We start from the raw sequence: 16,998 nt of genomic DNA, 5'->3' as shown, positions 1-16,998 counted from the left end.
AAAAACAAAAAAAAAAAACCAAAAAAAAAAAGGAAATAACTGCTTTGATATAAGTGGTTTATATTGATGTTTTTTAGAGCAAGAACAGATTGTATAGTATGCATTCAGTGTTGTAATTCTTATAGTGGAATTGTGTGTTTGGCCAGATAATAATCTAGCTAAGATAGTTTTGCTTCTAAGAGAATTTGCGTGTGTGTTTGAATGTGTGTCTGTGCTGCAGTGCTGGGGATTGAGCCCAGGCCTTCACATGTTAGGCAAACACTACCAGCAGCCCAAGAGAATATTTTGTTAGTGGCATTAGGGTACTCCAAAAGACATTTCTTTTATTTTTATTTTTTATGGAAAACATAGGAGGGCCAGGTGGTGGTGGCGCACATCTTTAATCCCAGCACTCGGGAGGCAGAGGCAGGCAGATCTCTGTGAGGCCAACCTGGTCTACAAGGGCTAGTTCCAGGACAGGCTCCAATACTACAATGAAACCCTGTCCCAAAAAATAAACAAAAAACAAAAAACAAGAGAGAGAGAGAGAGAGAGAGAGAGAGCGCATGGGAAATAGATAGACTATTGTTTGAAGAATATAGAGTCTGATAAAGGTTATTTAACCTTGTTCTTTCTTTCTTTTTTTCTTTCTTTCTTTCTCTCTCTCTCTCTCTCTCTCTCTCTCTCTCTCTCTCTCTCTCTCTCTCTCTCGTTTCTGTCTATAGCCTATGCTGTCCTGGAATGCTCTGTGTAGCCCAGGCTAGCTTTGAATTCGTGAAAATCATTCAGCCTCCTGCATGCTGGGATTACAGGTGTCAACAACCACGTTTGGCTTAGCTGGCTATTTTATTTTCTACTGTGTAGCCCTAGCTGTCTTGGAACTTGCTATATAAACCAGACTGGCATTGAACTCACAGATCCACCTGCCTCTACCTCCCAAGTGCTTGGACTAAAGGTGTGCACCACCACCGCCCCGCCTTTAGTTGGCCATATTTTTAAGAATTTTATTTATTTATTTTATGTACGTGAATGCTCTATCAACTTTATGTCAGAAGAGGGCATCAGATCCCACTATAGATTTCCCTTTTAAAAATGGGAAAACACAAAGCATTTCAGATTCTTTTGATTATTCAATATAATAAGTACCAGATTTAATGGCATATGTCTTTAATTCCAACGCTCAGGAGGCAGAGGCAGGCAGACCCTGTGAGTTTGAGGCCAGCCTGGTTTACAGAGTGAGTTCCAGGACAGCCAGTACTCCATAGAGAAAGTCCCGCATAGAAAGATGAAAAGCAAAACAGAAATCTATGTGATAAATTTAGTGGCCTTGTTGGCAGTTGCATGAAAAGTCAATGTAGGACTGGCCAACAAGATGTCTCAGCAGATAAAGGTGTTTACCACCAAGTTAGACAACAGGAATTCAACCCCCAGGCCCCAAATGGTGGAAGGAGATAATAACAGACTCCTAGAAGTTGTCTTTCAACCTCCTTATGCACCCTTTGGTGGCATGCTTGCACGCGCATACACACACACACACACACACACACACACACACACACACACACACACACACACATATACACAGAGTAAATAAAAAATTTTTGAGGAAAAAAGATCAGTCTGTTGTCGTGGTTAATAGCAGAAGTCAAGCAAACCTAAGCTTGGACCCAGGCTCTGTCAGTTATTTCAAAACCAGTTTTTAGCTAGGCCCGGTTACACATTCCTGTAATTTCAACACCCAGAAGATAGATGCAGGAGGTTTCAAGTTTCAGAATAGCCTGAGCTACATAGTGAGTTCCAGGCTAGCTTGGGCTCTGTATCAAGATCCTGTCTCAAAACAAAAAACAAGGCAAGGAAGCAAACAAACAAACAAAAAACAAACATGATAAAGTAAGACCAGTAGGACGGTTCAATGCAAGCCTGAGGACCTGAATTTGAGTCCCAGAACCCATGTAAAGGTGGAGAGAGCAGACTTCACAGGGCTGTCCTCTGATTTTCACATGGATGCCATGGTATACACATCACCCACCACAATAATAAATAGATATTTAAATGATAGAGTAAATTTTATCATTTTTAAAATGGAAATCATTGTACTGAGGGTGTAGCTTAGTTGGCAGATGCATGCATGAAGCCCTAGCTTTGATTAGGACCTTATAAACAGGGTGTGAGTCACGTGACTGTAATCTTAGAATTCTTAGAACACGTGGAAGTAGGAAGGTCAGAAGTTCAAGGCCATTCTCTGTTCTCCTGTAGGATAGAAGTTTGAGGCCAGCCTTAGATGTAAAGAAATAAAATTATCCAGCAACTGATGGAGGCAGAGGCAAAGACCAACATCGGAGCACTGGACTGAGCTCCCAAAGACCAATTGAAGAGTGAAAGGAATGAGAATATGAGCAAGGAGATCAAGACCATGATGGGTTCACCCACTGAAACAGTTTGCCTGAGCTAATGGGAGCTCACCAACTCCAGCCAGACTGGGAAGGAACAAGCATAGGGCCAAACTAGTTCCTCTGAATGGGGTTGACAGTTGCATGACTGGGGCAGACTGAGGGGCCACTGGCAGTGGCACCAGGATTTATCCCTATTGCATGTACTGGGATTCTATTCTCCTTGTATGTATACCTTGCTTATCCTAGATATAGTAGGGAGGGCCTTAGACCTTCTACAAGGCGACGTGCCTTACCCTCTCTGATGATTAGATGGGGGTGGGGTGAGAGGGTGAACAAGAAAGAAAAAAGAGGGCTGGAGAGATGTCTCAGCGGTTAAGAGCACTGATTGCTCTTCCAGAGGTCCTGAGTTCAATTCCCAGCAACCACGTGGTGGCTCACAACAACCTATAACGAGATTTGGTGCCTTCTTCTGGCCTACAGGCAGGATACTACATAAATTAATAAATAAATCTTAAAAAAAAGAAAAAAATGAATGAAGAACATCACATTTCAGAGGGCTCGTGAGGATTAAATGAAGTAATGTCTGCAAAGCACTTAGCATGTGTTTGAAACATACTTAAGAACTCAAATGGTGATATTGACTATAATAACTTGATGCTTACACTATTTCAGTTTACATTATTTATTCTAAACAGCAACCCAATTCTTATAATATGTTCAACAATATCAACTCATCCTATGTTTTATTTAATTATAGCTCTTCTGCACTTCTGTTTATAATCTGAAATAATATGGCATCTATTGAATGTCTACTCTAGTTAAAGTACAGTTTATTTATTTATTTATTTATATAATTTTTTTTTTGGTGAGGGGGTTTGAGACAGGGTTTCTCTGTAGCTTTTGGAGCCTGTCCTGGAACTAGCTCTTGTAGACCAGGCTGGCCTCGAACTCACAGAGATCCGCCTGCCTCTGCCTCCTGAGTGCTGGGATTAAATGCGTGCACCACCACCTCTGGGCACTTATTTATTATTATTTTTTTAAATATTTATTCATTTATTACGTATACAATATTCTGTCTCTGTGTATGCCTGAAGGCCAGAAGAGGGCACCAGACCTCATTACAGATGGTTATGAGCCACCGTGTGGTTGCTGGGAATTGAACTCAGGACCTTTGGAAGAGCAGGCAATGCTCTTAACCTCTGAGCCATCTCTCCAGCCCCCTATTTTTTAAAGCTTTATTTCTTTATTATGTATGCAGTGTTCTGCCTGCATGTGTGTCTGCATGCTAGAATAGGGCACCAGATCTCATTATAGATAGTTGTGCATGAGGTTGCTAGGAATTGAACTCAGGACCTCTGGAAGAGCAGCCTATGCTCTTAACCTCTGAGACGTCTCTCCAGCCCTAAAGCACTATTTATATGAACATATCATTTAAAAAACTTTTTTTGAACTAGGATCTATCTATGTAGCCCTGGATGTCCTGAAACTTACAGTGTAGATCAGGCTGACTTCAAACTTGTGTTCCTCCTGTCTCTCCTTCCCAAATTCTGGGATTAAAAGTGTGCTCCATCACACTCTGTTAAGAGAATATATCTTAAAGATATGAATCTAAAAGCAACAACTCTCCTAGTCATTATTATTTAAAACAATCTCAGGAACCGTTCCATACATTTTCCCCCAGGTTATTTGGAACTGAGTATTAGTGCTTCCCCTGAATGATATAGAATGATTGATGGACTTATTCTATGTTTAAAATGTTCTTGCTCCTTAAATAGTGTATGATAAGTAAGAGTGACATTTTGTCTGCCTTCATTGAGGAATTGTAGTAGATAGATGTTTGGTCTGCAAATTGGTATTTGGGTACTATAGCCTTTTTGTATTTTTTTTATCCTGAGAATTAGCTGTCCATTCCAAAACTAAACTTACAGGTTTGTGTATGATATATATTAAGCAAATGTTATTAATTAATAATATATTTGAAACTACCGCTGCTGTAAAGCAAATTAACATTCAGGTTTTTTTTTCTTTTTTGATGTTGGTAACTGAACCTAGGCCTGAGTGTGCTAGGCATTGCTCTACCATTGAGCCACATTCCTAGTTCCACTTTCAGGCTTTTGTGAGCTCAAGTTTACTGTTTTTAGCATTCATGAACTTAAATGTTACTATTTTCCTACCTGATTTTCTATCCATACAGTACTATTTTCTCTTTTCCCAGAATCCTCCAATGCAATCTTCCTATCCAGTTGAATTTCTGCCTTCTAATTGGCCTTGCAGTGCTACTGATGAAAATAAAAAGACAGAAGTAAACCTAGAGGCTGTCTTTCAAATAGTAGATGAGTTGCATTCCTCCCCTAAATTGGAGATGGTAAAGGTGGAGCCTGTTGAGAATCAGTGTCCATCATCTCAGTCTAACAGAGGCCAGCATATCTTACCTAACTCAAACAACAGCAATCCATCTTCCACAAATCAGGCTAGCCAGCTGGAGCCACTTACTCCTGTAGGCTCAGATATTACGTCTTTTGTGGTTGGAACAGAACAAGCAATTACCTGCTCTCTACCACAGTCACCTGAGTACATCTATACCATCCACACAGCTCAACCTTTGGAAAATAGCACAATGCAGGAATCTGCAACCATCCAGCAAAGTCATGTCAAACTGAAGGAGCAGCTAAATCATAACCCATCTCCGTCTTCAGTAGTATTTGTGCAGGAAGGGCTACCGTTCAGCACACAACAGGTAAGAGTACAAGCAGCAAGAGTACTAAGTTCACAGTACACAGTGTTTCTTGCTAAAGATGTTAGCTAAGAGTTTGTTTAGATGTTATTCGCATTTAATATCAGTTTATTGTGGTTTCCAAAGGGATTGTGTCATAAAGTCGTAATGATTAAGCAAAAAAAAAAAAAAAAGGAAGTTACTTTAACCGTAACTATTCCCCAACTGTGGTAGTCTGAAATGAACCTCTAGAGAAGCAATCAGATTGATTAAGGTCTAAATACTATTTGTAGCCTATTGGCACTTGCCTATATCCCAACACTTAAGAGGTGGAAGCAGGAGGATTGCTGGGAGTTTGAGGACTTGCTGAGCTTTATAGTGAGTTCAAGGTCAGCCTGGGCACGCGGATAGACCTCGTCTGGAAAAAAAAAATTAAAATCGCCAGGCGGTGGTGGCACACGCCTTTAATCCCAGCACTTGGGAGGCAGAGGCAGGCAGATCTCTGTGAGTTCGAGGCCAGCCTGGTCTACAAGAGCTAGTTCCAGGACAGGAACCAAAAACTACAGAGAAACCCTGTCTCGAAAATCCAAAAATAAATAAATAAATAAACAAATAAATAAAATTGAAAAAGAAAATATAATTTCATGTTGGATATTCCTTGAGTTTTGTCCCTTGCCTTACCTTAGTTTGGATACACTAAAAGATATGTCCAGCTGATATAACTTCACCAACTAGAAGAGTGGTCTACTTGACGTGTGTGATGACTTTCTTAGCTCTCTGTAGATGGAAGTAAGGATAAAGTTGCAGGTCATTTCTTTCTTTTTAAAATTATTTATTCATTTTATGTTATGTGTATGAGTGTTTTGCCCACATATATGTTTCCTTGATATCATTAGAAGTCAGGGGAAGGTATAAGATGCCCTGGAACTGGGGTTACAGAGAGTTGTTAGATGCCTTGTGGATGCTGGGAATTGAACTTGGATTCTCTGCAACAGCAGCCAGTGCTCTTAACTGCAGAGCCATCTCTCCAGCCCCGTTTGTTTTTTTATTTAAATAACATTACAAAACTCTATTGATTTTATTGGGTTCAGGTTTCTTATTAATCTTGCATCCCTTAATCAATTAAACAAAAACTAGTTAATCAAAAGTACATCCAAAGTAGCCCAGCTCTTGGGATGCTGAGGTGGGAAGGGTGCCACAAGTCCCAGGCCAGCCTGGGTGACAATTGATGCTCAGTCTCAAGGAGATAAGACATATCTATAATTATTGTATGCATCCAGGAAGTCCATGCTGGCCAGGAATTCACATTTTAGTCAAGAGTGGCTTGAATCTCTGGTTTTGTTATAGGTAGTTCTTTCTAAAATATCTAAATATATGTAATCAAGATTTTTATTGCATTTTCTCACTTCCATTCCCTTTTTTTTTTTTAGTGGTGGCAGTAGAATTAGCTGGGGATAGAATATTGGGCTTTGTCCATTCTGATTACGCTATTGTATTTGGATATACTGAAAGATATACTCAGCTGATGTAATTTCAGTACCTAAGCAAGAATTGTAGCACTCACTAGGTTATACCTTATCCTAAATGTTTTTAGATTTCTTTCAATTCATTGTCATTTTTGAGACTATTAAAATATGTATTAAGTTGATATAAGTCCAGTAAAGATAGCCTCATTAAATTTGAAATATGCCTGTAGAAATATAAAATATTTAGTATCTTCATATTTATATGTGAACTACTGAATTGCATATCTTAAACTGAATGAATATACAGTGTTTTCCTTAATATACTTAACTATCATAGTTCTTCCTGAAAGCTAAATTTTAACTTTTAGCTTCATATAATAATACAGTTATATTTTAAATAAACATAAAGAACAGCATAGCAGAAGTTGATTATTTTGACAAAGGGTTTTAATATTCCAAAGAAAATTTTGGAACCAAAGAAACTCATTTATAAACGGGATGGATAGAGATTTTATAGAGAATGAAGCATAAACAGTTTTGATACCATCTTTAATGCAGAATATAAAATTAGTAAGATAGTGTCCATTCCCCAGTGTCACTATCCAGTAGGATCATGCTTATTTGTGACCATCCAAGGGTCACCAACGAGGAAGGGGCGTCAACTTGAACACACATTAAAGTGAAAGGATAGAGTTTTCACCAGTTATGTAAAATGTCTTACTGGTGTAAGTTATAAAACATATCCAGCTACATGGTAGATCTTCCTCTGCTCACCAGTAAATATTTTAGCTTCATATGCATTTCAGTGACTTGAGTATGTGGAAAATGTACATCTTACTAGTGAGTATTTAGATAAGTCAACACAGTTAAGCGTAATGCCCTTCATAAGCAGGAAAACGTGTTTGCAGAATCCTGTTCCTATACTAGAACTTCTCTGATAATATATATTAACTTTCTGTAGATATTTGGGAATAATAAGTGTGTTTAATATTTTAGGTGGATAGCAGTATAAAATGCCAGGCCAATCCACAGGAGAATATATTGCCTTCAGAACAAATGGGATTCCTTATTTCAGAAATGGGGCCTGCTAGCAAGGCTAGTAAAGACACAGGCTTATCCACTCCAACCAGATACAGAGAGCGGAGAAGCAACTCACGAGGAAAGTCCCCTGGTAAGGGTGAAATAGTGTAAGCTATTGAATGAACAGCTCTAAACTGCTAGAACCAGAGCCTCAGTGTATAATTACATATAATGGTAATTTGTATGGATCTTTATTATTTATAATTATTATGTCTCTCATGTTGCTGTTTTATATAGTTGTGGTTTAAACTAGTTTTGTAATGTATGCAGTGGTTGTTTTCTAACAGTGCAAAGAAGAACTGAAGGTTTCGGGGAACTGGGGAGATGGCTCAGCAAGTAAAGCACTTGCTGTGCTAGTGTAAGGACGGGAGCTCAACTCTCCATGACTCACATTTTAAAAGCCAGGCAAGTCGGCATTGTCTTGTAGCCTAGAACTGATTGCTGGGACTTACTGGCCACCAGCCTAGTTTCAGTTCACAGAGAGCCCATCTCAAGGGATGAGGGGAGAGTAATAGAGAAGCTGGAGGCTTCCGGCCTCTGTGTGAGTGCACATGCATGCATCCCCATGCCTCCACATATTTAAGATAAGAAATGAAAGAATATGAGCTTTCAAAATATTGTATATGTTAAAGAAAAGCATAGGCTTTTAGACTATGAAGAACAGAAAAGACAAAAAAAGGGGAATTTAATAATCATCTTCAGATGCTAAAGATCTTATTTATCTTATTAACAAACAACAGGGAATGTATTTAAATTGTGACACAAGAATATTTGATGACATTAAAGATAATACCTTGAGTACATTATAAATATACTTTGAAGAATGAATCTGTATAAGTGGCATTTTCTTTGTATGTGTGGTTTATAGGAGTCTAGTTATATATTGGACACTGGGGCACTTGCAGGTGTTTCTTTTTCTTTTTCTTTTTTTTTCTTTTTTGACACAGGGTTTTGCTGTAGCTTTGGAGCCTGTCCTGTAACTAGCGCTTGTAGACCAGGGCAGGTGGTTCTTTTTTTGAGATGGGGTCATCCCAGGCTGCCCTCAAACTGGAGCAGTGATTCTTATGTATCAGCCTAATTAATATGTAGACACATACTACCAGACCCAACTTTGATCTGCTTTTTTTGGGGCGGGGGTGGTTTGGTTTGGTTTGGTTTTTGGTTTTTTGAGACAGCGTTTCTCTGTATCTTTTGGAACCTGTTGTGGAACTCGCTCTGTAAACGAGGCTGGCCTCGAACTCACAGAGATCTGCTTGCCTCTGCTTCCCGAGTGCTGGGATTAAAGGCATGTTTATCTAAAAATGTTTTTTATTATCCAAATCACTGTACCCTGCAGTGAACATTTTTTTCTTCTTTCTTTTCTTTTTTAGATAGGTATTACCAGCTGACATGGAACTCACTGTGCAGTCTAGGGTGGTTTTGAATTCATAATCTTCCTGCCTCTTGAGTGTTGAAATTGTGGTCATGTGCCACTATATCTTGCTTGCAGTGGCTAATGTAATCGTCTCAAATTAGCCAGATTTGGTGGCTCACGCCTGTTATCAGCATTGGGAAGTTGGCACAGGAAGACTGATGGTGCTATTGTAGATCAAGGCCGACCTGTGCTGCAGAGTAAAACACAGCTGCAACACACAAAATGCAGGTTAAGGATGGAACTTATTGGTTAAACACGTATCTAGATTAAACCACAGCACTGAAAACAAACACCTCAAGTTAAATGCATGTCAGATGCCTGCAATACAAGCAAAATTAGTTAACCAAATTTGTCACTAACCTATTTTTAAATATTAAGAACTTGTTTGAGAATTTCCCCAAAAGTATGATGGAGATAGTAGTGCTCAGGGTCTGTCATGGTGGCACACTCCATGAGCCCTGCACTGGGGGGAGACACATTGTGAGTTTGAGGTCAGTCTGGATCACAAACAAAGATGGTGCTCAGACTGACTAAGATTATCTATCTTGTGAGTGAGCTTGCATAATCATGTTTAGTTGAGGATATTTCCCAATCAAGCTGGAGATTTCTCATGACTGAAGACAAGTAAGGCAATGACATTAGCCTAGAAGGTCGTATCGAAGCAAGAAGGACAAGGTCTAATTTTGATGTGCCTATTTTTATGCCACAAAGCAAATTAGATGGAAGTACTGCATTTTTTTTAAAGATTAGAAGACAGCCAGGCGGTGGTAGCGCATGCCTTTAATCCCAGCACTTGGGAGGCAGAGGCAGGCGGATCTCTGTGAGTTGGAGGCCAGCCTGGTCTACAAGAGCAAGTTCCAGGACAGGCTCCAAAGCCACAGAGAAGCCCTGTCTCGAAAAACCAAAAAAAATAAAAAAGAGCAGGGAACCCTGACTGCTCTTCAGACTGGAAAGGGAGGGGGAGAGGAGTGGGAGGAGGGAGACAAGAGTGGGAGGAGGGGGAGGGAAATGGGAGGCTGGGAGGATGCGGAATTTTTTTTCAATAAAAAAAAATAAATAAAATAAAAAAATAAAGATTAGAAGACTACAATATCTGACTTTCCTGTGCAAGGACCTACCTTGCTTTTTTCCCTTCATAACCTCATTTGAAGTGGTTCTCAGGAAGGATTGAAGATTTTATTTTTATAAGCAATCTAATTATCCTAAACAAACAAAAACTTTAAATTTGTTTTAACAATGAAACATGTCAAATCATAGACTTGAGGTCATGTGTGTACTTTCCTACCATACACATACTTTTTCCCCCGAAAAAGTATTTTTTTTAATTGTCATTTCGAGACAGCATCTTGCTAGGCATCCCTGGTTGGCCTGGAGCTTACTATATAGACCAGGCTGCTTGATTCTGCCTGTCTCTGACTCCCAAGTACTAGAATTATAGGTCTGACATTGTTAGATTTTTAAAAATTATAGCATGGGTTACATAAGGCCATTTTCATACACGTATTTAATGTATTTTTAACATATCCCCTCATATCCTGCTATCTTAACCTCTCTTTTTTTAAATTAAGACAAGTTTATTGAGAAAATAATGGCATGAACACAAACTCCTTTTCATTTTAAAAATTCAGTGGAATAAGTATTAAGTTTTATCTAACTTTTTTTAACAGAACAAAATTTTACTTTAAATCTCAATGCCTCATATGCAAAGACTAAACTTTAAATATATCATATTTTTATTAAAATATAATTGCATCATTTCCCTCCATTCCCTTTTTTTCCCAACTCCTCCATCTTCTTCCTTTCAAATTCCTGGCCTCCTTTTAAAAATTGTTATTGTTACAAACACACACATGCATGTATATATATGTATGTATGTACATATAAATATATAAATACAACCTGCCGAGTCTTTTCAAGACATGAACATAATTTCAGGGTTAGCCACATGGTATTCGATAAGGGGCTCGTCTCTTAAGGGAAGATTACTTCTGCTCTCAGCATCTCTTAGCTGTCTGTAGTTCTTGGTCTAACCTAGGGTTAGGCCCTGTGAAATCTCCCCACCCATGTCTATTGTTATTGCTCTTGTTCGGGTGTTATTTAGGCAGCCATTTTACTGAGGTGTAATAGGTGAAGCTGACCTATTATTTCTAGAAGACACAGTCTTGCAGGAGATTTTCTAGTCCTCTGTTCCTCCCCTACTTTGGTTTTTCAAGATAGGGTTTATGTGTGTAGCTCTAGCTGTCCTGGAACTCACTCTGTAGACCAGGCTGGAATCAAGATTTCTTTCCCAATTCCAGCTTCCAGTCCTAAATAACCAACACAGAATTAACATTACTTACAAATGCTTAGCCAGTAACTCAGGCTTATACTGGCTAACTCTTACATTTAATTAATCCATATTTTCTATCTATGCTTTGCCATGGCTCATGGCTTGTTACCTCTTTTTTTTTTCACATCCTGCTTCCTCAGTGACTGGCTTAACTCCACCCTTCATCTCATTTCATCAAGATTTTATTAAATTATTTGCATATGTGGGTGTCTTTATGTGAGTTTGTACACATGAGTACAGTGCAGTAGAGGCCAGAAGAGGGCATTGGATTCCCTCAAACTAGAGTTAGAGATGGGTGTCAGCCACCTGATGTGGATGCTGACTCAAGTCCTTTGCAAGAGCTACATGCACTCTTAACTGTTGAGCCATCTTTCTAGACCTGGCGCTTTGTGAAATCACTTTATATTACTACTCAAATTGGGATGCTGAGAACCTGGATACATGATTCAAATAACTGAACCCTAGATGTTAGTTTGCCAACCACAGGCAAAGGATTGTTCCCTTCCAGGCAGTAGCTTGTTGTTAGAATGCTTATCTAGCATATGTGAAGTCCTTTAGATTTGATCCCCAGCACTATATAAACCAGGAATGGTGTTGTGGGTTTATAATTCCAGCACTCCAGAAGTGGGTAGAGGCAGGAGGATCAGGAGTTCAGATATACAAAACGCAGCTTGGGTTAAATGGGACCCTGTCATAATAAGAAAAAAAGAAAGAAAGAAAAGAAATGTTCCCAGTGTTATCCTGTTCTCATTTCTTCTTTTAGGATTTTGCTAAATGCAAGAAATAAGTGAACACAATGTAAATTTTGTTAGCCCTTTCCTCTGTGGTTGTATGCTCATTTGTTGTGTGGTTTACTTTCTAGGGCATTACAGGTAGTGAGTGATTTTTATCAGATGTTTTTGTATGGTTAGATTTTCTGTTGCTGTGATAAACACCATGGCTAAAAGCAGCTTGGGGAGAAAAGAGTTTATTTCAGCTGACAGTTGTAATTCATCATGAAAGGAAGTAGGAACTCATGCAGGACCACAGAGTGCTGCGTACTGGCTTGCCCTCCTGGCTTGCTTAACCTGTTTTCTTATGCCACACAGAACCATCTGCCCAGGGGTGGCACCACCTACAATAATCTGGGCCCTTTCACTTCAATCATTAGTTTAAAAAATTCCCTACAGACTTGCCTTCAGGCAGTCTGATGAAGGCATTTTCTCAACTGAAGTTCCTCTTCCCAGATCACTCTAGCTACGGTCAAGTTGACAAAGACTAACCAGGACACATAAGGAGCAAAGTTCACATCTAGCCTGCTGTGTCCTAACCCCATGCTTAGTAGCTAGTGCTGCCATTTGTTCTGTGTAGTTTTGTTTGGGTTCTGGGTATTTATTCAATTATACACATCCTATGCATAAGCTCTATAAGTGAACTATGCTGCCAGTCCACATATTTTAATTTAGATTGTATCAGTACCCAACTTCTAAATTTCAAATCCCATATTGGTATATAAATTAAAATATAGTAATCACAAAAATAATCATGATCATAATGCACAAATCAGAACCAAGGGCTTGAGTCCTAGCTCAATGGTAGAGCTCTTGGCTAGCATGCATGAGACTCTGGCTTTAATCCTCAACACCCCAAAATAGACAGGCAGAAGTAGGTGTTTAATAACTTTTTGCGCCAGACAGTGGTGGTGCACACGTTTAATCCCAGCACTAGGGAGGCAGAAGCAGGTGAATCTCTGTGAGTTCCAGGCCAGCCTGGTCTACAAGAGCTAGTTTAGGACAGGCTCCAAAGCTACAGAGAAACACAGTCTTAAAAAACCAACCAACAAAACCAAACCAAGCTAATAACTTTTCACTCCAAGCGTCCTGGGGCTGATGTGCCAGCGATGTCTTTCTACTAGCCTTCAGATGTTGTATGACCAAAGGCCTGGGGAGATGGTGGTCAGCGATGTGTTTGCTACTGAAGCTTGAGGACCTGAGTTCAGAGGCCTAGTACCCATGTAAAAACCTTGGTACAGCACAATACACTTGTCTTCCAGTGCTGGAGAGCTAGAGCCTGGAGGGTGCTTGGAGCTCCAGGTTCAGTGAGAGACCCTGCTCCAAAAATGAGAAGAGAAATAATTAAGTATCAGGTACCTGACCTTGACACATATGCATGCAGCATGTACACACACCCCAGAGATGGTTTCTCTCTCTTCTATGTCAGTAGGCTGCTATAACTAATCCTTCATCATATGAACATAATTATCACATATGGCCATTGGTTTGTTTTTTTAATTAGAACTTATTCATGGAGAACCAAGTTCTATAGCTTCAGTGGAGCTTAAAAATACAGCTGTGAGGGGGCTGGAGAAATGGCTCAGAGGTTAAGAGCACTGATTGCTCTTCCAAAGGTCCTGAGTTCAATTCCCAGCAACCACATGGTGGCTCACAACCATCTATAATGAGATCCGGTTCCCTCTTCTGGCATACAAACATACATGGAAGGAATGTTGTATACATAATAAATAAATAAATCTTTAAAAAAAAATACAGCTGTGAGCCAGGTGGTGGTGGTGGCACATGCCTTTAATCCCAGCACTCAGGAGGCAAAGACAGGAGGATCTATGTGAGTTCGAGGCCAACCTGGTCTATATACCTTCCAGGACAGACACCAAAGCTACAGAGAAACCCTCTCTTGAAAAACAAAAAACAAAACAAAACAAAAAAAACAGCTGTGATGGCTAGAGAGATGGCTCAGTGGTTATGAGTACTGACTGCTCTTCCAGAGGACCTGAGTTCAATTCCCAGCACCCACATAGCAGCTCACAACTGTCTATGGGATCTGATGTACAGATGTACATGCAGACAAATATTAGTATAATAAAATAAATAAATCTTTAAAAATTACAGCTGTGAGTAACTTGCACATTTAAAATAATGATATAGAAGCCAGACATGTTGGCTCATGCCTGTAATCCTAGAACATAGGAGGTAGAAGTAGAAGGATCAAGATTTCAAGACCAGCCTTGGCTACATAGTAAATTCAAGGCCACCCTAGACTGTATGGCCAAAAATAAATAAATTGAATAAACAAATAAAAATAAGTACATGGGATAAAGGGGAAAAAATCAAAATTAGGAGACAAATAGAAGTCTGGCATGTTGCCTAAGATAAAATATTTAGAGTATAAAACTATAAGTCTTATTCACAATACATGAAAGCCACCAAAACTAATCAAGAAAATAGAACATGATAAAAAAAAATCAGGTTAATTTAGTGGGGCTTTCCATTGTGGCTCAATTGGAAGAGTGCTTGTTCTACATGCACAAATCCCTGGGGCTGAACCCCAGCACCAATACACTGGGCATTGTGACACATACCTGTACCCTAGCACTCGGGAGGCAGAACAATCAGAAGTTCAAGATCCTCCTCAGCTGTATAATGAGTCAAGGCCAATCTGGGTTATGTAAGACTCTGCCTCAAAAAAAATTGTGTACACTTCACAAGAAGAAATATAAGTTATTCAAAGTATAGAAAAAAGTATTCAGAGCTGGGGATATATTTGAATGGTAGGCAGGTGACAGAAATCCAAGGCCCTGGGCTGGGTCCATATCCCTGGAGCAGGGAGGGAAAGAAGTTTAACCTCTCTCTGTTCATCAGAGAAATGCAAATTAATTAAAACCAATTTTCTCGTGCTTGTCTAATCAGCAAAACTTCAATTGGTAATAACATCAAACATCATAAAGATACAGGGGAAAGGAACCTTGTATATACTGTAACTATAATATAAAATTGTATATAAATTTCTATAATTTTTTTTCAAGATAGGGTTTCACTGTGTAGCCTAGACTGTCCTTGGACTATGTTGCCCAATCTGGTCTCAAACTTTTGACATGGTTATGACATGTAGCAGGGTTAAATTCCCTGCAGGGAGCCTCCAATCAGGCTAGGCCTGAGTTCCAACATATAGAGGTTGGAGATGTCAGAGTGTAGGTTGCTGAAAAAAGTGCTGAGATTACAGATATGAGCCACCACCTGTCCAAAATAATAAATGAATGAATGAATGAATAAATAAATAAATAAATAAATAAGCCGCATGATGGCTCATAACCAGCTGTTACTCCAGTTCCAGGGAAATCTGATGACCTCTCATGGTCTATGTGGGCACTGCATACACACAGACATCCATGCAGGCAAAACACCCTATATATATATAAAAATTTCTTTAAAAGCTATTTCTTTAAAAGCAAGGTGGTGGCTCATTTGTTTGTTTGTTTGTTTGTTGTTTATTTGGATTTTTTAGACAGGGTTTTTCTTTAGTTTTTGGTGACTGTCCTGGAACTAGCTCTTGTAGACCAGGCTGGCCTCAAACTCACAGAGACCCGCCTGCCTCTGCCTCCTGAGTGCTGGGATTAAAGGTGTGTGCCAGCACAACCTGGCTCCATTTGATATTTTTTGATTCTTTATCAAAGATCAGGTGTTTGAAGATGTGTGGATTGATATCTGGGTCTTTTATTTGGTTCCACTGGTCCTCCTGTCTGTTCTTATGCCAATACCAGGCTGTTTTCAGTACTGTAGCTCTGTAGTAGAGTTTGAAGTCTGGGATTGTGATGCCTCTAGTTCTTTTATTGCCCAGGATTGTTTTGGCTATTCTGGTTTCTTCTTCTTTTTTTCTTTTTTCTTTTCCAAATAAAGTTGAGTACCGTTCTTTCAAGGTCTTTGAAGAATTTTGCTGGGATTTTGATGGACATTGTGTTGAATCTGTAGATTGCTTTCAGTAGGATTGCCATTTTTACTATATTAATTCTGCCTACCAAAGAGCATGGGAGGTCTTTCCACTTTCTGGTGTCTTCTTCAATTTCTTTCTTCAAAGATGTAAAGTTCTTGTCATACAAGGCTTCCACTTGTTTGGTGAAAGTTACTCCGAGATATTTTATGCTATTTGTGGCTATTGTGAAGGGTGTTGATTCTCTGATTTCTTCCCCAACCCTTTTATCATCTGTGTACAGGAGGGCTACTGATTTTTTTGAGTTAATCTTGTATCCTGCTACATTGCTGAAAGTGCTTATGAGTTGTAGAAGTTCCTTGGTAGAATTTTTGGGGTCACTTATGTAAACTATCATATCATCAGCAAACAGAGTTTGACTTCTTCTTTTCTCATTTGTATCCCTTTGATCTCCCTTTGTGTCTTATTGCTCTAGCTAGGACCTCAAGAACTATATTGAATAGATATGGAGAGACTGGACAACCTTGTCTTGTTCCTGAATTCAGTGGAATCGCTGGGAGTTTCTCTCCATTTAGTTTGATGTTGCCTGTTGGCTTGCTGTATATTGCCTTAATTATGTTTAGGTATGTTCCTTATATCCCTGCTCTCTCCAAGACCTATATCATGAAGGGATGTTATATTTTGTCAAATGCTTTTTCAGCATCTAATGAGATGATCATGTGATTTTTATTTTTCAGCTTGTTTATATAGTGGATTATGTTGACAGATTTTCATATGTTGAACCATCCCTGAATCTGTGGGATGAAGCCAACTTGGTCATGGTGGATGATGGTTCTGATGTGTTCTTGGATTTGATTTGCTAGTATTTTATTTAGTATTTTTGCATCAATGTTCATGAGTGAGATTGGTCTGTAATTCTCTTT

At 39.2% G+C, this 16,998-nt stretch overlaps 1 protein-coding gene across 1 annotated transcript in view; it reads left to right on the top strand.

Moving 5' to 3' along the window:
- The window catches only part of Hsf5 (heat shock transcription factor 5), a 48,552-nt gene that overhangs the window by 19,816 nt on the left and 11,738 nt on the right, over positions 1–16,998 (top strand). The window contains exons 4-5 of the mRNA XM_075942277.1: positions 4,588–5,109; positions 7,548–7,722. Coding sequence (XP_075798392.1) covers positions 4,588–5,109; positions 7,548–7,722 — 697 coding nt within the window. The remainder of the gene's footprint in view (positions 1–4,587; positions 5,110–7,547; positions 7,723–16,998) is intronic.

The sequence above is a fragment of the Microtus pennsylvanicus genome, chromosome 11, assembly GCF_037038515.1.
Source record: "Microtus pennsylvanicus isolate mMicPen1 chromosome 11, mMicPen1.hap1, whole genome shotgun sequence".
NCBI classification, from domain to species: domain Eukaryota; kingdom Metazoa; phylum Chordata; class Mammalia; order Rodentia; family Cricetidae; genus Microtus; species Microtus pennsylvanicus.
The sequence above is the reverse complement of the archived record's forward strand: the minus strand, read 5'-3'. Positions and strand labels throughout refer to the sequence as shown.